The sequence below is a fragment of the Netta rufina genome, assembly GCF_964035555.1.
Source record: "Netta rufina genome assembly, chromosome: 6".
Taxonomy (NCBI): Eukaryota; Metazoa; Chordata; class Aves; order Anseriformes; family Anatidae; genus Netta; species Netta rufina.
In genome coordinates, this window is record NC_140129.1 from 11,947,470 (window position 1) to 11,970,482 (window position 23,013).

At 54.0% G+C, this 23,013-nt stretch overlaps 1 protein-coding gene across 1 annotated transcript; it reads left to right on the forward strand.

Moving 5' to 3' along the window:
* Positions 1-1,984: 1,984 nt before the first annotated feature.
* Positions 1,985-18,841, forward strand: LOC311210991 (aryl hydrocarbon receptor-like; the record flags this gene model as incomplete). The annotated part of the gene is made up of 11 exons (XM_084289412.1): positions 1,985-2,025; positions 2,156-2,343; positions 9,720-9,832; positions 12,665-12,754; positions 14,132-14,255; positions 14,471-14,601; positions 15,150-15,352; positions 15,465-15,574; positions 15,899-16,040; positions 16,631-18,218; positions 18,692-18,841. The coding sequence occupies 11 exons, from the start codon at positions 1,985-1,987 to the stop codon at positions 18,839-18,841; spliced, it is 2,880 nt and encodes a 959-aa protein (XP_084145538.1).
* Positions 18,842-23,013: the final 4,172 nt, after the last annotated feature.

A 23,013-nucleotide genomic window follows, 5' to 3' on the forward strand; every position in this document is an offset into this window, starting at 1 on the left:
CACCCCCAGCCAGCTCTGTAAAACGGGATTGGAAAAGCCCCTTTTGAAGCCTCATGGTGAGCTAGGAGCCACAGTTTGGGAACATTGTTTTGGAGCAGCCACCAGCAGCCAGGCACACCCACGAGCGGTGCTCCGTGCCTCCTGCCCAGCACCCTGACCTCCTGTGCCTGAAATGAGGTGCCCTCACAGAGCTCTCAGGCAGGCACAGAGGAAGGCTTTGGTGGCTTTTGCATCATCAGTCTTTCAGGAAAATGCAGTCCTGTCACAGCAGGGAGGTTTGGGAGGCTCTTGAGGTCCAAAGAAGGACCTCTTCATCCCTGGGGCAGGGTTCTGGGACGTGGATTTGGCCTCCAGCAGGGGCTGGGACCTTCCCTGGGAAATAGTTCCTATTGCTGACCCTGGGTTTGTCACCGCCCTGCATTGCCATCAGACAGAGGGACAGTGGAGCACTGCTGTGGCTTTGTCAGAGCAGTGAGGAGAAGGCAGCAAGGAGAGGAGCGACTGCCTTCTGCCTCTCCACTGTGGACCAGCTTCGTGGCCTTAAACCTGTTCTGGAGACTGGCACAACCACTCTGTTAAATGCCCTTGGTTGTTTGTTTGTTTGTTTTAAGCCCAAGGCATGAATCTTTTCCTCCTGCCTGCCACGGGGCAAATTCTCCCAGGTTTGTCAGGCAAAGCCCCCAGCAGAACAGGCTCAACCAGAGCACTGAGTCTGAGAGCAGGCAGGGCCAGCTGGGCTGGTTGCAGAGGTCAGCATGGTTGGGGACCTCCAGATCACCCCGAGCTGCACCCCTGCCCCTCAGCCTCTTACACAGCAGCCTGGAGGAGCACCCAGGGGAGAGCAAGGAGCCGAGCTGCCGTGACACAGAGCCTTACGCATCAACTGGCCCCAAAGCCTTGCTGTTGGGGGCTGACGCGGACCCCCTGCTGCTCTGTTACTCGTGTCTTAATTCTTTACGAGTTCTGTGTGTGCATCCACGGTCTGCTTTCCTGGTGGTGTCTCATTTTCCACTCTGTGATTTCTTTGTATGCCACTTGCCGACGGATGATGTCGGGGGGAGGGCGAAGCAAAGATGTACGGAAACTCCCCCGCTGCATTTTGTTGTGTATTAAAAGTCAATTTGCTTTGTAGCAGCCTGATGGTTTGTTTGACCTGGAACAGTGTCTCCCCATTTCCCTCTTGACTGAGCAAGCACTTGAAAAAGCCTGCTGCCGGCCTGGCCGTGGGTCGCCTTTCTCTGGGCTTTGGCTGAAGGAGGGGACGGTCCCCACTCGCCCCCTCCCCTGTATGTCCCCTTGTACCACCACGCACACACAGCCCCCTGCTACGGTGTGCAGATGTCATACGGATGGTCCCTCACCCCCAGGGTGCCAACACAAGTGCTAGCACACGCATTTGGTGGGGGGCTCCCTGCCCCATTTCCCCTGTTTAGCCACCACATTCCTTAATAAAGGGTCCCTCCCCAGCTCTCCTGTATCCCCTTTAAGCACTGAAAGGCCACTACAAGGTCTCCCCAGAGCCTTCTCCTCCCCATGCTGACCCCCCAGCTCCCTCAGCCTGGCTCTGCAGGAGAGGTGCTCCAGCCTCTGCCCATCCTCCTGGCCTCCCCTCGCCCTGCTGCCTGCGCTCGTGTGGGTGCAGCCCAGGACGCGATCACTCACGTTTGGGATTGCGCGGACCCCGAGCACCCCCTTACCCCCTCCATCACCCCCTCCCCACCCCCAGACCCCCCTTTTCCCTTCCCCTCCCCTCCCCGGGCAGAGGCGGGGCCGCTCCCGCCGGGGTCGCTCCGGGTTGCGCCGCGCTCGGGGGGCGCCGCGCGGGTCCCGCTGCGCTCCGGGGCCGGCACAGCCGGGCAGGACCGAGCCGGGCAGAGCCCAACCGGGCACGGCAGAGCCGGGCAGAGCCGAACCGGGCTGGGCAGAGCCGAACCGGGCTGGGCAGAGCTTGGCAAAGCCGGGCAGAGCCGGGCAGAGCCGTGCCATGTACGCGGGGCGCAAGCGGCGGAAGCCGGCGCCCCGAGCGTGAGTGCGGGCGGGGAGCGGGGCTGGGGTCGGGGCCGGGAACGGGACCGGGACCGGGAATGGGGCCGGGATCGGGACCGGGAGCGGTGCCGGTGCCCGCGGTGACACGGGCGGGTGGCTGTGCCGGCAGGGCTCGGGCTGCGGCGGCCGACGGCGGCAGGTCCAACCCGTCCAAGAGGCACCGGGAGCGGCTGAACCGGGAGCTGGAGCGGCTGGCGGCGCTGCTGCCCTTCCCCGCAGAGGTGGTGGCCGGCCTGGACAAGCTGTCGGTCCTGCGCCTCAGCGCCGGCTTCCTCCGAGCCAGGAGCTTCTTCAGCGGTGAGTGCCCGGCCGGAGCATCCCCGCGGCCCGTGGGCGTCTGTCCGTCCGTGGGCTGTCCGTCCGTGGGCGTCTGTGCCGGTTCTTGTCACTTCGCCCCGGCCGCAGCCACCCCGGGGCGGGTGAGCAGCCCTACAGGTAGCCCCAAGCAGCAGCGCTGCACAATGCCTGCCATTCTCCCTGTTTTTATTTTCTTTCTATTTTATTATATTTTTTTCCCCTAACGCTGGATTTTCTTGCTCTGACATGGCAAGAATGTCAGCCGCAAGGCTCCAGGAGATGCGCGCACGCCTCGCGCTTTGGGAAAAGCGGAGCCGGTGCGTGTTTGGAATTAGAGGGATCTCTAAAGATTACGTTGATTTTGTTTGTGGGTTCCACTGAAGTAGAAAATTGAAGTTTAGGCTGGAGGGTTTCTGCGAGATCCCGGGCTCAGGCTCTGGCAGGCACAGCCGCAAGGGTAGCAGCAGGCTAGGCAGCACAGTTGTGAAGTTTCTCAGCGCAAGTGACAATTTTCCCCCGTTACAATAGCCTGGAGGAATGCTCCCTGTGCTGAAGATGAAGAATTACCTGTGATGTGATTACAGTTTATTTGGGAACCTTTCAAAATACGCCGTGTTAAAGACATTCCTGCATTCCACTGGGCTGTTATTGTAATTTGTAGGAGCCCACAGGAGGGGTATTTGGGCAGCACTGGATTTTCCTGTTGAAATACAAGTGGCTTAAAACACCACATGTGACCTCAGAAACATTTTTTTTAACCCCAAATCACTGAATATATTGAGTGTCTTTTTTTCTTTTTTTTTTTTTTTTTTTTTTCTCCCCTTTTCCATTCTCTTTGAAACATCGCTTGTAGGATTGGCAGGCGGGCGAAATGAAAAATTAATGGCTGGGGAGAGCAGTTGTTTGCCTTGCAGCACCGGGTCGATTTGTTTGTTTGACCGTATCGCCTGCATTCTGCGCGCTGCTCGTGCCCTGGCAGGGAGCCATGCTGCAAGGCTGCAGGCACTGCCCGGACCCCTCTGCACGGTGCCCAGTGGGGCACCTCGGACCCCCAGGAGCTCATCCTGCCTGTGAGGGTGCCTCCAAACGGGCCGAGGCAGCAGGGCAGTGCTGGTGATCCTGGGGGCTGCAGAAGCTCCGCAGGCTGCCATGGGGTGGAGGTCCGTGGCGCAGTGCGGGCCTTGCCGGTCTCCTGAAACATGAATGATTTAAAAGCCTGAAGAATTTATAAAATGGAGGGGTGGCAGAGCGTTTCCTTAAAACAGCGGTTTCGAAATGGATGGTCTTGTTGCAAAGCATTGCACCAGAAGTTGTGGGGTGCTTTGGGGTTGTCCTCCTCCCTAGGGACGCTGTGCTGGGACAGGGAAAGCACAGGGTGACCCTGGGGGAGGATGGTCCTACTGCCCCACGAGAGGCCACCCCTGGCCAGGGCCATGCACCCAGGGGTCTGACATCCCTGTGTCCCCAGCTCAGTTGGTTTGACTTCAGCAGCTGAGCTGTGAGTGTGTCTGGAGCTATGGGACGGGCATCTCTGGTTTAAGTCAGGTCACAGTGATTCAGGTGTGAGAGCGAGGGGGTAAAGTCCCATCCTTTTTGATGTAAATGGTGCTTGAGCATTGAGGTAAGTCTCTTCTGCTGCTTAAAAAAAGTATTTTTTTTTGTTTGTTTTTGTTTATTTTTAAAAGACTTTTGATTTAAATAATTTATCTTTAAGAACAACTCTGGGCAAGCCCATCTACAATATCAAGTGATTTTAAGTGACTTTAGTCCACTTCGGTGTGAATGCTGGAGTGATGCTACTCTCTGAGGTGCTGTGCTGAAGCTGAAGTAATACTCACCTTAGGAAGGCTTCTGCAGCATCCAAAATATGCTGCTTTTTCCTTCCTTGACTTTGTTTGTTTTGGTTTTGGACTCCTTTATGTTTTATTTTTTTCCCTTTGTCTGGCAGGGGAGAGAGTTCAAGGGGGCTGGCACAGCCAGGGTCTGTCTGTCTGTCTGCTCGGTGCTAAGCCGTGAGAGCTGTGCAGCATCCTTGGGAATGCTGCACAGTGGGATCCCGAGGAAAAAGCTTTTGCTGCTGAGTGCTGACAAGTCCGGTGTGAGATCAGATCAGGAAACACAAGTGTTTTGGAGTCTCTTCTGGTTTATGGAGAGCCACCAGCCTGTTCCATAGGTGAATCAATCAATTCACCCGGCAGGTTTATGCCAGCTGCCATTTCTCCAGCCCCCTTCTTAAATAATTCATTGCAAGCCAGAAATGCTCTCTCCTCCAGGCTGTTGTTTCTCCCAACCAATTTGAAAATCAGTGACTTTTTAGTTTTATTTGAATACATTGATCTGTGTGTAGATGGTATATGGGGAAGCGTATATGAGCTCAAGGGACTAGAAAACAGATGGTGGATTCAGGATCACGGTCACTGGTAAAATTTGGGGAATCTCTCTCATTTTGTTTCTGGTTCCCAATCATCTTCTGGACGTGTGACAAATTGTTCAAAATGCAGAGCTGGTTTCATAGGCTCTCATGAAGTACATTTGAAGTGCATTTGCATGGCACTGGTCAGGATGGACTGTGTGACTTTGCTGTGGAAGCGACCTGTTCAGCTGGCAGAGCCACCACGTGCAGGAAGCATCTGTGCTTTTACCTGAACATTGCTTTGGGGAGATATTGCCAAAAGGAGCCCCAGTCGGCTGCTGGCACCACGTGTGGCCATGCAGTCCCCTCTTGGCCACACCGCTCCGGGACAGCCTCAGCCTGCACGCGACGCCGGCAGCTCAGCCCGGTGGTGCCTGGCTCCCCCTAATCCCTCCCCGCGGGCCCAGCACGTGCCACCAGCCTGTGGGATCAGCCATGGGGTCTTGTGTGTTGCTTGGCCCGCTTGAAAGCCCAGGGGGTAGAGCCCAAAATGTGCCGGGGACCTGGTTTGGAAAAGGGTCTCTTGCAGCATGTGTCTGCCGCGTGCTGGGAGGCTCGTCCACACCGTGCTTTTTGCAGTGCCTCGTCCTGTGGTGAGCCCAGCTGGCCAGGGGTACAAGAGCTGACACCCCTCACACCCCGAGCACTCGTTTGTCCTCTGGGGGTAATTAGCAGTGCCTCTGAAGCCTCTGTTATCAACAGTGAGCTCTTCAGCATGTGCTTGTCCATTCACTTCGTCAGCTCTCCACCGCCCGTGTGGTTCAGTCACCTACTGCGGGCAGCCGAAGCCCGAAAACCTAGGGGACGGTGTGAGAAAAATAAAACCTAGTCCTGTGATCACCCAGCTCCCTTGACTGCTAGGTAACGAGCTGGCTTCCAGGGGCGCTTTGAGCTGGGAGAGTCTTGTGACTTTCCTTAGGTAGGCCGTTTCCCCGCCGCGTGTTTTCCTTGCCAAATCCTTTTCCCTGGGCCCCATGAGAATGTCTCCAGGAGGTTGCAGTGCGGCAGGGGCAGGGGGTGTCGCAGGAAGGACCCGGAGGACCTGGTGCTCCCCCTGAGAGCTGGGAGGGAATGCCAGGTCATGGGGTGCAGGTCCTTGGTGGTCCCTGGGACGGGACACGTGTGGTGGAGAGCCCACAGGGGGTGCAGAGAGGTTCTGCAGAGCCGTCAGCACTGCTGGAAACAGCTGGAAGCCCAGCTTCAAATCCAGCTCCTGAACTCGCAGAAGGGAATCATAGCATGGTTTTTGTGCTCACAGGCACCTTAAAGATCATCTCACATCTTTCACCAGGCCAGGCTGCCCAAAGCCTCGTCCAGACTGGTTGTGAACACTCTGGTGGTGGGGCACCCACAGCTTCTCTGGGCAGCCTGTTCCAGGGTCCCACCACCCTCACTGCGAAAAAAATTTCTTCCTTGCATCTTATCTGAACCTGCCCTTGTTTAGTTTAAAACCATTCCCCCTTCTCCTGTCACAGTTTGTGGATTATCATCAAGGATTGTCATCGCTTGGAGGACTGTGGCTTGCCTGCGTTAGGAGCTTTCAAACCCTCCTAAGTGCTGGAAGAAGAAGGGAAAGCCTGGCACATCTTTGTCCTCTTTGTCCTTGTTTAAACCTCCGCTTGTGCTTCTCCCTTTGAGACCCATGTGCCTTCAGTGATGCAACAGGGACGTGTAGTTGAGGCCTCCTTGCTTTTAAAAGTGCAATTAGATCTTTTAACAGGGTATTCATTATTCACCACGCGCTGTCACAGAACTGGCTGTGTCTGTACCGTTCAGACAAGGGATAAATAATTAATCCATTTAATGAAATTGGTGCCAGTGGGGAGCTGTGGCAGGTATTACGAAACAGTAAGTAGCACTGCAGTATACGTTAAGGATAAGCAAGGGGAAGTTTGGGAAGTATTTGCCAGTTGCTAGAAAATGGGATCCACGCAGCACAATGGGGAGAAATGAAGTGATGTGTCAGCAAGCCGGGGAGGAGATGGCTCTGCTGCCCAGGGTCAGCAAATCTCTGCCTGCTTCTCTCACCATTTCCTTGATGCTCTTTCCTTCTAGCTTGTTTCAAACCCTCCACATCAAGGGAGCAGCTCACTATTGCCACTAAGTCGCTTGGCATCCTTGCCTGAGGAATTTGCATCGGCTAGGGAGAGCTCAGTTCGTGACAAATCATAAAAAAATAAGTAATAATAATCCAGAACAGGATACACTTCACTGAGTGCATGTTCCTGTTCTTTGCTTCTCAAAGTAGCCGGAGACGTGTAAGCTTGTTGTGAGATGCGTGTGTTAAATCAGAGAGCACTGATCAGACTTGGCGTGCTGACAGGGTAGTGATGAGAGAAGCTGGAAAGGCAGGTAGCGGTGCTCCGCCTGGCACTACAGCTGTGCTCCAGCTTTTCACCACTTGGTAATAATAACTCCCATCTCTGCTGGAAAATCACAGAACCTCAAGAGCTTTTGTTTCTCTCTCTCTCTCTTTTTCTTTTCTTTTTTTTTTTTTTGTTTTTTGTTTTTTGTTTTTAGCTTACAATATTCTGTTTCTTCTTTGCAAGCCAGTGCAGGAAAACAGTGTTGAGGTGTTATTTAATGCACGGGTGTGTGAGCAGTGCTGTGGGTTGTGCTGCCCGTGAGCTTCTCGACGGGTGGCTATAAAAGGAAGATTGGGAAATACATCCTGATGAGGTTTTACTTCTATATGAGTAAAAATCCTACGTTTTGAGAATTGGCAAAAGGAAGAAGGAAAGAGGCAGCTAGAAGTCAGTTTTATTTAAAAGGACATCTCTCCTTCTCCCAACATCAGCTGAAACTAATAATTGGCATGCAGGTATCCCTACCATTGCTTGCAGGTGGGTTTGGTGCTTTCTTGCCTTATTTAAATGATGCCAACAGCACTGGGAAAGCACTCTCTGTTGCTGCTTTTGAAGAGCTGCAAGGTGGTTGAGTTCTGTTCTGCCTCTCCTGTACCAGCTCCTGGGTTATGTTTCGGAGGCTTCTTGCTTTCCTCCTCAGGCTGTGGCTGATGCAAAATCCTGTTCCCGCTTCAAGGTTTCGCCTGCGTGGAGAGAAGGGAAGGGGGCTGGGAGATATCCTCTCAAAAATGTTAATACTAGCTTGTTGGTGCAGAGATTCCTCAGGTCCGCAAAGCCCTTGCACGTTCAGGAGTTCACCAGCAAACCTGGTAGGTGGCAAGGTGTGCCTTCAGCCTCATGTGAAGCAGCTTCCCAAGGCTGGGACCCCTGGCTCCCAATCTACTGCTGCTGGGGGTGACAGCATGAGACCTGGTGAGCCAGGTTGCAGCTCTGCATGAGGGCCACCATTCTTCCTGGCAGGGCCATCATGGGATGCTCCTGGAGCCCTGGGGGCTGTGGGGTGCCCAAAGCACCCTTGGGGATGGCGGTAGCCTGCCAGGTTGTGCGCAGCATGGTGGGGCTGTGAGTAGAAGTGGTAGAAATGCAATGCCCAGCCTGCCGTGGGAAGGGAGATTTTTCTTCTTCTACTATAAAAGGCTTTTCGTGGCAAAACAGCCTGCAGGTCCTGGCTGGAGCTATTTGTTCTTCGGAGAAATAGCAGGAAAAATGTGCAAGCCTTTCCTTGCCTTCCTCCTCCAGCTGCCAGCAGCAAAGGCAATGCCAGTGGCTGGAGTGGCACCGTGCCAGATGTCCTCAGAAAAAGCCGCTCCTCTCCCTTTTTTTTCTTTCTGGGGTCATGCAGCAAGGGCGAAGCTCACATCCTGTCTCCCTGCCGGATGCAGCTGGCGTGAAGGCAGGCGCACCCCTGGGGATGAGCTTTCCCCACTCCTGCCCTGCTCGCCCAGGGTACTGGGGAGGGAGCCAGGGCAGGATGCGGCGGTGGCTCTCCGCTCCATCAGCCTGATGTGCCGCGACAGCCCTGCTGAATTGCTGACCCACGGGGCTATTTATGGGGAGATGAAGCCTGGGGACACCAAGCAGGAGGCCTGCCCACGATGCCCACGGCCAAGAGCAGGTCTGCATGGGGTTCTGTGGGTGGCTTGATGGAAAACGTGCTGTTTGGTGGAGGTTGGGGAAACCCTTGTGGGAAAAGTGGTTTAGTGGCAGATGTTGGCACAGAGATGATGTGTCATCCTCTGATTTTAACTGTTGTCTGCTCTGGCCCCAAAGCTCAGGGGCAGCCCAGATGCTGATAGCAAAGCCTATTTTTAGTCAGTGCTTGTGATCCGAGTCCATTACTCACAAGTTTTCCTTCTGAAGGCAAATATCAAGCCATTACACCAGACCTCTTCAACCCTTCAGTCACTCTTTTATCAACCAGGTTTATTTTTATCCTGCACCTCCAGCACAGCTGTCTGGGAGCTGGCAGGGGAAGAGGAAGACCTTTAATAATTCATAATCCCTGCGTCTTCCTCGCAGGGATCAGAAGGGCGAGTGGCTCTGCTTCCTGGGGCTGCTGGAAGGTGCTGCCCAGGACACTGGCGCAGCCTTGCAGGGAGAGGTGTCTCTATTCTTGTATGTGTGTGTGTTTTGCTGTGCTCTGCTGTGAGCTATGGCTTGTCTTAAATTGATTGCATAAACCCTTCTTAACAAGGCAAACGATGAGAGATTGTTTTTCCCAGCCCATGAGCTTACTAAACATGTCCTCTTGCAGTACGGGGGTGCAGGCGGATGCTGGCAGACTCAGGACCTCATAGTTCTGCTGATGCACGTCTGTTTTGGAGATCTCTGGCTTTAACTGCTCTTTACTTGGGGGTTGTTAAAGATCTGGGAATAAGATTAAAACAAAATAGGAATTTTGAGGTTATGGAGGGGTGGGGGGAAATGTCCTGTTGAAGTCAGCTCTGAAGGGGTGAAGCAAAGGGCTGGCAGAGCTTCACAGCTTCCCCGGGCAGCAGTGCCCAGCTTTGTGGCCAGGGCTGTGTTTCGGGCTCTGGTGGCAGTGAGCTGGGAGCATTACTGCAGCACTGACATCCCTTCCCTCTGCTTTGCTGCAGTTGCTCTGAAAAACCACGGTGCCAACGAAGCAGAGAGGGATGGAGACCGTGACGGCAGCCCTACTCAAGGCACGGCAGTGGCGGCAGTACCGGAGGGCGAGCTGCTCCTGCAGGTTAGTGGTGATCTCCAGCCTCCTCCCCCTGGCAGATGCCTTCAAGGGCATTTTCATCTCATCCCCTTCCCAGCTCCTTCGAGCTTTCCCAAAAAGCAGGCTGCTCTGTCATTCAGCCCTGGATGTCTGGGTGAGGACAGCCAGCTCTTCTCCTCTGCTGTGGTGTGCGAATGGGCTGTGGGTGTAACACAGGAGCCAAGCACAGCAAGGCGTCTTGAGAAAGGTTTTCAGACAGGGGATGTTCTCCAAACTGTGGTGAAAACAGGGAAGGAAATGTTGTGGAAGGCTTTTCTGTTTTTCAGGCAGAGGCACAACATCAATAGGAGCAGATGACCGCTGTGCTCAGGGTATTCTCATGCCTGTGCATCATAGCATCCCGGGAGCTCTGTGAGAAGCACGTGGCTGGCTCCTTTGGAGATGCTGGAGGCACCCCATGTCTGTGCTTCTCCATCTGGCTCAGGGGGATGAGTGGGTTTGTCCCCCCCATGGAGCTCCTCCGCTCCCTCCGAGCCCGAAGGTCTCGCTCTGGGAGCTGGGCAGCCCCGGCGCCTGTCCAGAAGCTCACTCAGCAGGAATTATAATTACTGTCTTGCCTGGTTGCTGGGGAGCCAGGATCTCAGTGCCTCGTGAGAGAAATGCTGGTTAATAACCAAAACCCCGAGGGGTTTCTGCTGTCAAAGCACAGAGCTGTGGACGTAGCTGTACCGCAGGCAGCGGGGCTGGCCAGGGGATGATGCCCTGCTCATCACACCCCTCCCAGAGCTTGGGGCCGCCCTTGCAGAGGCACCAAGCGAGGGGCTGAAAGCTCTGGCTTCAGGTTTGGGTCTCGCAGGGGCTCTCCTGTGGGATGCTGGATGTGGCACGTGGTCAGGATTTGCCTCCGTGCCATGGGGAAAAACTCCTCCAGGTTAAAAACCTACATCTGCTCTGTCTGCCACCTTGGATGCCTGATATTCCTTTCTCTCATCTCGTGGCCCACCCTGTTCCTCCCCCTCTGCTCCCGAGGTTTTCCAGCCTTATGTTTTTGGTCTGTTCTTGTCCATAAGGTGGCCTTCAGCAGGCTCAGTCTGTCTGTTGGGTGGTGTGACAAGGAAGGACGGGGCGCTGCAAGACCTTGCTCGCTGCCACCGCGGTGGGATAGTGCCTCCAGAGCTGCTCAAAGGGTTAAAGTGCACTTGGCAGCACTAATTAACCTCTGCAGCAGATTCCCACACACTGAGATCAACCCCAGTAAATAGAGAGAGCGTTTGTGCCTGGGATAAAGGGAAGGGGAGGGGGGAGAAACGCGGACCTGGACAATGAAGCAGGAATTGGCAGCAACAATAGCCGGACTTGGCTGGGACGACACGCTAGACCCTAATTAATCCTGATGTCTGTACATGATGAAGCGAGGGAAGAAGGACTGGGCTGGCTGCCCTGGCTGCAGCCAGGTTAGTGGTACAGGGAGGGTTTTGGCTGTGCAACAACCAACTGGGACAGCTCCAAGGATGGTGGGGCAGCTCCTCTACACCTCATAGTCCTCACGGATCTCCAGGGGTCAAGGACGCTGTCCCTGGTCCCTTCCTGCCAGGGCAACACCCAAATTACCACCCAGGTTTGTGAGGCTGGTAGGAATGTGCCTTTCTGGGGGCGGACAGAGGCTCTGACTGGCTCAGCCCCTTCCTGCTGGGGAATGCAGTGCTCCCTTGGGTGTTGGCATTGCGGACCTGGAGCTCAAGGAGAGGACAGAAGGGCCACTGAACTGTAAATGTGTTACAAAACAAAAACAAAACCACACGAAGCAGTGTAGCATTAAAAATGCATCAGAAACTTAGGGTTGGTGGCTGTGTTTGCTGTTTTCTGTGGTGAGGTCTTAGTTCTTCAAGCCTGCAGGGGCAGAGGAGCCTGAGCATTTGTTTTATATGAGCAGGCCACAGCATTCAGCGAGCGCTTCCAGCCTCCTTGGGTGGAGGACATGCACAGGCTTTTTTGGCACCTGGGGAGGCCAGCAGGGATGCAAACCTGGGAGCCAGCCAGGCAGACGCAGGTTAACCTTAAATGCAGCCCATGTGAAGTGCTGTTTTGATCCCCGATTGTCAAAAAGGCTTCTTTCCGCCAGAATACAAGAACGGACCAGTTCCCGATGGTGTCTGGATTCATTCTGCAACTGGTTTTCAGATCTGCATTCACTCTTCGCTTAGGATGAGGATAAATGTCCAAATCTGAATCCGAGTGAGGATGGAAGCAAAGTTTTCCATCAGTTCCGATTAGGGAACGCTCGGGCAGCTGCATGGAAGAGAGCTACGTGACCTCAGGGAAACCCAGCAGAAGGTACTGTCTGCTTTGAGTGAGCACAGCTCCGCTGGCACGGATCCCACTGCTCTCCAGTCAGCCTCCAGTTGGCAGGATTTAACCGAGCGGGGCAGAACAGAGGAAATCTAAGAATAAGCTGTAGGCTTGACCTCTGCTAGGTAAAGCAGGATCGCTCCAGGTGGGGCAGAGCAGCAGAGATCGGGAGTCTCCTGCCTCCTTATTGCCCTCACGGAGTGTTTCTGCAAGGGGGAGAAGTAAAGGCAGAGGATCAGCTGGTGCTGCCCAGGGCTGCTGTGCTACCGAGCAGGACCTGGAGATGTTCCTTTGCTCACAGCTCCTGCTGGGCCCAGCAGGGAGATGCGGTTGGAAAGGCTTTGTCTTCTCCCAGGGCTTCTGTGCTTTGTTTTGTGCTTTGTCTTGGGGCAGTGGAGGGGCCGGGGCTTGGGGCAACCAGTGTCTGAGCAGAACAAAATGTGCCCTCCTGCTAGAAGAGGGTGATGTGAGCATGGCACACACCTGCAGACCTCCTCTCTCTCCTAGGCACTCAATGGCTTCGTGCTGGTGGTAACGTCAGAAGGGCTGATATTTTACTCCTCGCACACGATCCAGGACTACCTGGGATTTCATCAGGTTGGTGGAACACCGCTGGCTGGCAGCGATGGGTTTGCAGGGTGGATTTTCCCTTGGTAGTAGAGAATAGCCTGAAGTTCCCTGTAGGGATTGCAGGGTCTTTGGAGGATTGCATGTACAGGGAAGAAGGCAAGACCTTGTCTGTGGCTGCTGGGTGGCCTGACCCGTTACCGTCACCCCAGACCATCCCTTCTTTCTAGGGGCTCAAAAATCATCACAGAGGGGAGCAGGGACTGAGACCTGCAATATACGAAGCCCTGTACCCTCCCTTTGAGTTCAGTGGCTTGGGAATTGGAGATGTGAAGTGTCCTTGCTTCGAGAGATGAGAGAGTTAAGTGTCTGAAGAGGGTCTTTGCAGGCACACTAGTAAAGCCTCATCTGGAAGAAAAACCTCATCTCAGTGGAATGGGGAGTTTCTTATCTTCTAAAAATGTGAAGTTTCCTGGTGCCCGAGAGACTGCAGGCTCCTGGGAGCGTGCACGGAGGCTAGGCTACAGACAGGGCTGTAATTCCTCCAGGGCAGACAGGCTGGGAACTGACTCGTTGCTTGTTGAGCACTCACACAGGGTTGTGTGAGTAGGAAGAGAAAATTCCCCTTTCTCACCATCCCAGCGCTGCAGGGTCAGGGAAGTCAATTGGTCAGGGAAGATGAGAAGCACCACAATCTCCTTTGGAAGGACAGCTCCCCAGGGCCACTGCTCAGCCCTGCTTCTTCTCCACATTGTGCAGCAGGCAGCATTTGCCACGTAAGGCAGCAAACACCGTGTTGGCTCAGCGTAGCATCCCCTCTGCATTTGTGTCTCTGCCCGAGCATCAGTGGGGATTTTCGCAGTGGTCTTGTGAATTTGGACCCCGTGTTGTCAGACGTGGTCACGGGGAGGTGTCAAAGCAACTGTGTTAGCCCAGAGATGCTTTCCACCAGCCAGGCTCTGCTGTGGGGGATGCCTGGGGCTCCCTGCCCGGTTTGCCTTTGGGCACCCGCTCACCTGGGTGACCCGCAGTAAATCCTGTAAGGCTGTGATGCTTTGTGGTTATCTGAGCACCCAAATAACCTGGAAGCAACTGGGCTAAATTTATTAGGAAATCGGGCTTCCTGTTAAGCCTTTAGTTACCATAGGCATGGTGTTGCTCGCACACAGCTGGACTTCCCCAGCCCGTGCTGGGTAGATGAGAACCCTCCACCCAGACAGAGAGAGCAAGTCCTGGAGCTCTTGGGAACGGTGTAGAGATGTGGCAGCTTTGCCTTCGTAACTCAGCACCAGGATTTTGAAGGAAACCACGCAAAGGGGACACACTGGGGGACTGTCAGGCTCTTTCAAGGTGAAAATCAGCACCCGGGGGCAGGCCACGTTGCTCACGCATTGCTTTTTCCTCTAGACAGATGTCATGCACCAGAGCGTCTTCGAGCTGATCCACAGCGAGGACCAGCAGGAATTCAGGCGCAACCTCCACTGGGCTCTCAGCCCGTCCCACGCTCCCGAGGGGGAGCCCTCTCCTGAAGGTAGGCGCAGGCTGGGAAGCAGCTGCTCTGTTCCCTCTCTGCACTGTGGAACCAGCTACCAGCTGCATGGGGTTTGTGTCCTTGTGGCTCATCCAACATGCCGTGGCTCTGCTGAGACTTCTGTCCCCGTGCTCTGCAGATGCTTCAGTCCCCTGGGGACTGTGACCACCAGCCTCTGGCTCCTCTCTCAGCTCCTATCTTCTTATCTCCTGCAGGGAGGAAGAGTCTTGGCTCTTCTGCTGCCGCCTACAAGCCCGATCAGCTGCCCCCAGAAAACTCTTCCTTCCTGGAAAGGAGCTTCGTGTGCCGGTTTCGCTGCCTCCTGGATAATTCCTCTGGCTTCCTGGTGAGTACAGGGCTGCTCTGCAGCAGGCTCCCCCTAAGGGCTTCATGCTGCTGTTGGAGCTTAAAAGTTGGCCTTGAAGGACCTGGTACGCTTTTCTGTTGTGTGTAGTATCTGCCTACCTCAAGAAGGAGATTTTTTTGTGTGTTTTTTCTTATATTTTGTCTGTATGTACAACCTCTTCCTGAGGGATATGTTCCTCTCCTCTCAGAGGTACCAAACCTTAAACTAAATTGCTTTTTCCCCACATGGGCCAGCAGTGGGGAGCTGCTGGGGGAGAAAGCAATGGGGAGCTGCTGCCCTGGGGAGCTGGGTGCAGCATCCCTCTAAAACCCTGTCTTATTTTAGAGGGGCGTACTGCCTGCGCTCACCTGGGAGTGGGGGAGTTGCGAGGGACAGCACTCCAGGAGCACCAGTTGGTGGGACCTGTGGTGTTACTCGGGCTGGGGCTGTGGGAGACCCATGCAGAACACGTGAACCTTCTCAGTTTGGAGGTTCACCCAAACTGAGTTCACCCAGTTCTGTGTTGCACTGACCTTTTCTCTTTCTAGGCTCTAAACCTTCAAGGCAGGCTGAAATTCCTTCATGGGCAGAACAAGAGGTCTGAAGATGGGTCTGCACTCCCCCCCGAGCTTGCTCTTTTTGCCATCTCCACCCCGTTGCAGCCTCCATCCATCCTGGAGATCAGAACCAAGAACATGATCTTCAGGACGAAGCACAAGCTGGACTTCACCCCCTTGGCGTGTGATGCTAAGTAAGTGGCAGAGCTGAGCCAAGGGGTGTTTCTGCATGCTTACTGCACGCTAGTTCGTGTTGTGCCTGGTGATTTCTGCCTCTCATCTGAGTCCATTCTTCCTCTTCTGCAGGGGGAAGATTGTTTTGGGCTACACTGAGGCAGAGCTGCGGATGTGTGGCACGGGCTACCAGTTCGTCCATGCTGCTGACATGCTGTACTGTGCCGAGAACCATGTCAGAAGTAAGAGTCCTTTTCCCTGGTCCCTTGGTGCCCGCCTCTGAGGTTGGTACTATGAGCAGCTCCTTTAGCACTGTGTCAAGCCAGGCCCATAGGACGCTTGGCTTTACGCCTTGCTGTGATGCTCTTGTCACTCCGTAGGGAGCTCGGGGTGGTGAGCAGTGAGGTGTATCTAGCCAGGGTGGTGTCCCCTGCATGTGCCAGCCAGGACATCCCTCAGCTGTGCCCCTGCTGCTTATCCCTGTGGGAAACAGCAGCGTAGCTGGAGGCAGCCCTGCCTCGGGTGACGTGCTGACGGGCCCCTGTATGTGTGCTTCCTCCCGGCAGTGATGAGAACGGGGGAGAGCGGCCTGACGGTGTTCCGCCTGCTGACCAAGGACAAGCGCTGGAAGTGGGTGCAGGCCAACGCGCGGCTCGTCTACAAGAACGGCAAGCCCGAGTACATCCTCGTCACACAGAGACCCCTCGTGTGAGTGCCAGGCAGGATGCTCTATTTGTCCATGCTTCTTCTGTCTTTTAAAGGAGCAGCCGTAAGATGCAGTGCTCTCATGCTCTTTCAGCCATGTGTCCCTCTGCAGGGCCCCCACAAGAAGGGGAGAGCGCTGAGCAATGCTCATATCCCTGCTCTGGTGTCCTGGGCTGATCCTGGTGGCTGCTGTGGGGACATGTGGGTGCAGGAGCAGCAGGGACCTCCAATGTGCCTGCAGGAGGGCAGCAGCCCAGCACCCCTGTCCTTGGGGTCTGCAGCACAGAGGAGAGGTGCAAAGGCTTGGCTTCTGTCTGGCTCCACTACCCTCTGCATTTTAAGCATCTGTTGGTTTTGCTACAGATGTTTGTGGGTTTTTTATGCATGTATATATTTAAATATATATACGTGTGCATTCATTTGCACATAAATGTGTGTGTGTGTGTGCACACGGGACCATGTGTCCCATCATTGGACATAGGCTGGTTGTAGCAAAGGGGCTTTAGGTTTCAGGATTCACAATTCTGCACTGCAGAAGCAGTTTACGGAGTGTGTGCACATACAGACCGTGGTCTCCTCTTCCTGCTCTGCAGAGATGAAGAAGGAGGAGAGCACCTTCGAAAACGGTCCATGCATCTTCCCTTCACCTTTGCTACCGGAGAAGCACTCTTGTACCAAAGCGCTTACCCTCTCCCAGGCTTCTCGGATGCTTTCCAGAGCAAAGGGAGGAGCAGCAAGTCCAAGAAGCCCTCCCACAGCAACGGAGGGCACTCCCAGAAGGACAGCATTGCCCCCAGTTCTTTGCTGGGTGCCGTGCTGCAGCAGGACAAGGCAGCATACATCCCTCACCCATCTCCTGCACCTAGCCACTCGTTCAGCAGCACTTTCTTGGGCCGCCTTGAGGACATGTCCTCGCTGGGTGCAGAAGGAGAGGCCCAGAGCATGGACACCGCTCTGATTTCCTCAAGGCAAGACAGCTTCAAAAAGGAGCTGGTGGATTTGCAGCAGGAGGACCCTCTCTTGGCCACCCTGGACTCTCTGTCGATTAACAGCGACGAGAGCTGCTCCAACAGCGAGTTCTTCAGTGCTCTGGAGAGCCTGGGGCTGAACGCCGAAGACCTGGAGCTCCTGCTGCTGGATGAGAAAATGCTGATGGTCAACATGGACCCTGCCCACACCCCGAACCTGAGCAACTTCCTCACCAACAACGAGATCCTCTCCTACATCCATGCCACGCTGGTGAACAAGCCCGAGGGAGACCCCCAGGCCTGCCCCCTGCCAGGCACCACCTCGAGCCCACCTGGAGGCTCGGCTGCGTACCCGGCCCAGCAAACACAGCAGCCTGGCATTGTCCCAGGCCAGGCCACTGCTCCGCTGTGGGATCAGCCCCTCCGTGAGGCACCAGGGCAGCCATCCCCACTGCCCTTGAGGCCATCAGAGGCAGGGAAGGAGCTGTCTGGAGGCTTGCAGTGGAGGCCCGCTGAGGAGGAGAGCCTGCTCCGCTTGCTCCACTTGGCACAGGGCACCTCGTGGGCCAAAGCTGCTGGCTCGCCCCTGGGAGCCCCGCACCCACAGGGGGTTCAGCAGCCAGAGGGTGGCTTCCCGGCCGTGCATCCCACCCAAGGGGACATTCTCCAGACCTTCTCCTTGCCCAGCCAGTGCCAGGGGCGTGGGGCACCCCCAAAGCAGCCAAAATGCAAGGCTGGCCAGCGCTTGCTGATGGACAGGTTGTGTGGCCACCGTTCCCCCTCTTCTCCACACTCCCTTCCCACGAGCAGCAATAGCCCGTGGCAGGACTACGTCTCCCCGCTCCTGACAGCCCCAGCTCAGCCTGATTTTTGTGGCATCAGCCAAGACTTGATCTCCCAGCACCAGGGCTGCTTGGGTCCAGCACCTGGGCCTGGCGTGCCAGCAGTGGACTTTAACCTAAATGGATTGTGCAGCATGGAAACCCTCAGTTGTGGAGGGTCCCAGGAGGAGATGGTTTCATACTCTGGGTTTTTCCCCCCTTCCTCGTACCAGCTTATTCCTGAGAAGCAGCCAAGTCCCGTCCCCTCCATGCCCCAGTACCCTTTCCTGAGCCCACCTGCAGAGCGCTTTGGCAGCATCAGCACGCTGGAGGCACCCAGGAATTCCTGTGGGGTGCACACCTCTGTGCTGAGCCTGGACACCAGATGTCAGGTAAGGGCCTTTCTGCTCCTGAGCTCAGTGTTCTCTGTGCTGGGATTTCCTGGGGGTCTTAGCACAGGAAAGGCACCTGTTGGGTAGGCAGGAATCGCCCTGCTCTGCCAGTGTGTGGCCAGAAAGACTTCAGAGGCTTTTCTTTGCACCAGGAGTTGCAGAGCATGATCAGAACATGGGCTCTTTCCTTTAGAAGGTGTCTGGTGTCCACATGGCTTGTTTTGTTGTCCTTTCTGTGTAAGGAATAATTCCAGCCATGCTCTGGTAAGCTTTGATGGGTGGCACATCAGGTGCTGATCTGCTGTCCCCTCTTACAGGCACAGAGATGAGGTCTGTCAGGGGATTTCAGGTGCCTTAAGCATCCCCAGACAAGATCCACCAAGACTCTGCTGAATTCCTGAGGTAGCTTTTTAACAGCTCTGCCAGTAAAACCCTGCCAAGTGCCTCAGCACCCTCTTTCCTCCCTCTTGTAGCCTGACAGCAGCTGCGTTTTGCCCGGTGCTCGGATGGGGCTCCCCGGAGACGTGCCCAAGGGCAGCCCCGCTCCCTCCTGCAAGCTGCGCCCTCCTGCAGAAGTGCTGCCGGATCACCCCCACGCCTCCAGCAGTGACTTCTATCTCTAGGAGAGCAGGGCCAGACCCAGCAAAGTGGGGTCATTCACTGGGGATGGAGCTGCCTTCCAGCTGTGGACAACAAACCTTCTCCCTACCATGTGTGTCCTGTCCTGGCTTCCCACCACCCTGCCCCTGCAGAGGCTCCATGTGCTGGTCCCCTGGGGGCACCTAGGATGTGGTGTTCGTGTGGCAAACCCTGCACTTTGCCAAGGATTGGGGAGATGGGAAAGGTTTCCCCCTGTGCTGTTAAATTTCCTGCCATCCTGGCCAGGCACCTGTGGCAGCAGCCGTGTTGTATGGATGCTGCCTGTTTCAGTTTCATAAAGAAGGCTGAGGGCTGGCTTGTGTTCCTGTGTTGCACTGGTCCTTCCCATGGCCAGATTTCTGTGTGTCCCAGGCATTCCTGTATTAAGGTCTAGATTAGGTGTCCTGTACAGGACACTCTGGCTGATGGTTTTGCTGTGTTGTGTGTGACATGCCCAGCTTGGCTGATAACCAGTTTCTCTTCTGGCTGACTGGGTCTGACCCTCTCTGTTCATTCTCAAGCGCCAGGAGCAGGCTGGCCTGTAAGCCGTACCTTGTATTTGTGCCTAAAAAGACTGCAGGTAAGTAGTGGAGCTGACTAACCGAAGGAAAAGATTTCAGACTTACTGTAAAAAAAAAAAAAAAATCAATAAAATAAAGTGTAATGATACTTGACTTTAAGTACTGATATAGTGATATTTTCCCACAGGGAAGAAATACAGCCCGTATGTATATAGCATGAGTTGACAGATATTTTTATGTCATTCCACTGGAGGAAAAAAGAGTCTCCTAGCTTCTGGCTTCCCAAAGTGTTGAAGTGGTGTCTTGTGGCATGGGACAAATCCACTGTTCAAAAGATCAGAAACACTGCGACTCTTTAAGAAACCTGACAAAGCATCATCCCTCCCCTCCTCCTGTGTGTCCAGCTCTGGTTTCATGGTAACTTTCAATCCCTTTTATTTCAATAAAACCTCTAAAAGCTCTTACTATTGTGTGGTATGTATACAAAATAAGTTGTTTTCTTTTTTTCCCAAAAAAAAAAAACCTGTTTTGAAATGAACTTATAAATTTGATTGAGAAGTATAAGTGTGTGGTTATGACAGATTACTGCAAGTCCTGTTTTGTTTTATCCTCCTGTGTGATATTCTGGCTTAAGAAGAATGCCCGGACCAGGCACTGTGCAGGACCAGCAGCTTCCTCTAGGCTGGGACATTTCTGTTATATACAGGAGTCTGAAATGTGAGCTTTTCTCAAAATTTGAGTGAAAATACTGTTTTCTATGAGATTGGTCATGCAGCTGTATGTGTGTGTATGTACATGTGTGTATCTATACATGTATATTTCCTTGTGTTGTCTTTTCAATCTACAAATTTACAATCTACAAATCTGCTGGTTTTGGTTTTCTGTATGTTAGATCTTAAAGCATTCCCACTCTCACCCAGCACCTGCTTTTCCATAACAAAATGAGGCAGTACAGTAAGATTCCTGGAGTTTGATGGAGACGTGCTGGGAAAATCAGTATTTTTACAGTGTATTGCCTCGCTCTGCTTTTCCTCTCTTTCTTCCCAAGGATCAGGCTGCGGATGACACCACGTGCCCTGATGGGACAGAGGGACATCACCATGGTGTCTGCTACCCAAAGTCATCCCATGCTGTGTTTTTGCGAGGTCTGCTGAGCAAAAGCCATCATCTCTGCAGTGGGAGGTGCCCTGCAGCCCACCACGAGCTCTCCAAGGAGGCCGGCACATCCATAATTCATCCCTAGCCCCATGCCAGCAGCTGCTCCTCATCTCCTCAGCCTCATGACACCTATTTGCAAGCCCTGAGACCCCAGCTGGAGTTGAAATCTCCCTCCTGAGCTGCAGTGAAGAAGCAGCCACTATCTGGCATCTGGGCAGCTGTGTCCTGCCCTGAGCTGCACAGGAGGAGGCTGTGCTGTTGCTCTCTTGTTCTCACACCTCGAGATAGGAAGAGATATGAGGTGAGGAAGGGGTCCTTCCCCACCTCAGCCAGTCTGGGATCCCCCCACTGGCAGCAGGAAATGCGGCTGACCTGGGAGCAATGGTGAGAGTGTCAGGACTTGTGTCCTGCCAGGTCACTGCTTCTTGGAGAGCAGGAGGCAGGCCATGGGCACAGCACCCTGCCCGCTCCCTATTAGTGCTGCTGCAGGCAGGGACAGGGAAAGGGCACTTTGCTCTCTCCAGAGGCACAGACAGAGCTGCCAGCCTGCCCCTCCCACCTGCTTGCTTCCCCCCCAGGGCTTTTTTGTCTGCTCTTTCCATTGCCCCCACTCCCTACAGATAGAGAAGGCAGTGGGTTTCAAGCTGAGCATCCTCAGGAAGAGCCCCAAGATGGGAGGGAGGCTGGTGTCAGCTCTCAGCTTGTGGCTGTGTGGCAGCCACCAGCAGAGGGACCTTGGGCGCAGGATGTGCCCTGGGCTCACCCCGATCTGCAGCAGAGCAGCTCTAGGGGAGGGAGGTCAGCAGGGCCATCCTGAGCCAGGGAAGGGGCCACTCTAGCACCTCTACCTGTTTGCCTCTGCATCTTCCTCTTTTCCCCTCGTGCCCATTGTTTTCCCAACCTGCAGTGAATGCAGCAAAAGGAGCTCCCTGGCTCGAGCCACCTGCGAGTGGTGATGCCCACTGCCACACGTGGCCGTGCAGCTGGAAGCATCGGTCCCCAGGTGCCATCAAAGAGGCCAGGAGCAGGTGTCTCTCAGGGCCCCAAGGCAGTGGAGAACAAGGTAAATATTTCTATAAAAGCTCAGCTTGGTGTTTGCCCACACCACCTACGTGCATCATCCATTACCCATGGGGGCTGGAGCCGTGGGCAGTGGAGCAGAAAGCTTTCTGATGGTCCGTGCATGAGAGATGAAGCCAGGAGTGGGAAGGAACCACTCGTCCACACCTGGCTGGAGTCCTCCTTGCCTCCTGCTTTCTAATTAAAAAAAACACCAGCTTAGATGAAGTTTTAAATCTTGTCTAATTGCGGGCACCTCAGAACACCGGGGATTTACTGTGCTTTGTACCCAACATTGAGTCAAGCTGTCAGTCTTCTATACAACCTTCAATGCCTACAGTCTGCACGTACAAGGTGTTAGATGCCAATCATCTCCCCAGAGAATATATTTGATATATTTTTGATGTATTTTGATAGGTCCAAAGACTTACCAAGCTCAGCCAGTGACGTAAAGAAGCATATCAGTCATCGTCCTGGAAGGAGTTGCCAGCACACAGCTCGGAGGTACTTAATAATGGAATTATTATTATTTATTTCATTATCAACCTCATTATTATTATTTTCTGGAAATAGGAAAGTCAGATTTGGACTTGCTGAAAGTTTTTGTGCTCTTTATAACAAACGTGTGTCACAAAATACAATCTGGGAGCTAATGAGAAGTTTTTCTGTAGGAAATGTTTTCAGATCTCCCACTTCATTGTTACATACTGAAATTTACTTGAGTCTTCTTGATGGGTTTTAGAAAGCTACTGTCAAAACAACACTGTGTTTAGCCCTCGCTGAAACATTTTTTCAACCCAGAGCATGCTTGTTTTTCTTTCATATTTCTTAGCTTCTGCAGAGTTTGAGGACACTTCAAATTTAAGTTGGACGTGAGGAACTATTTTTCCTCCTGGCATTGCAAGTAGATGAAAACCATCACTACATGGGATCACCACATCACATGAGGAGTGATCTAAATCATCAGAGGTGCCTGGGGACCAGCAATGGTGCATCTGAGATGGGTGAGGACCCAAGCTACTGACATAACCGTAAGCAAAGATGGTAAGACAGCCAAGTCAGCCTCTCCTATGCCAGTCTGTCAGGACACTGACACAGTGCCAGCAGACTAGGGAGGCAAGGAGTGTCCGTCCTTCAGCAGATGTACCGCTGAGCAGTTAACTGGTGGAGCACAGCAGGTTGGGCTCTTTAAGTTATAGTCATCCCACGTGGTTCATAAGGAAGATGTGGTTCAAAGGGAGGTCAGCTGCATTTTGCCAGGCCAACTTTAGCTCTGAATAGGAGCCTCTGCAGAAACAGGCCTTTGCTGCTTCACCGGGGGCAGGAGAGGGTTTCTCAGTTTGATCTGGGGTTGATAGATTTGGTCCTGCCCTTCAAGGTGGTGCACAGGGATGGGGCTCTCCAGCAGCTGCCTGCAA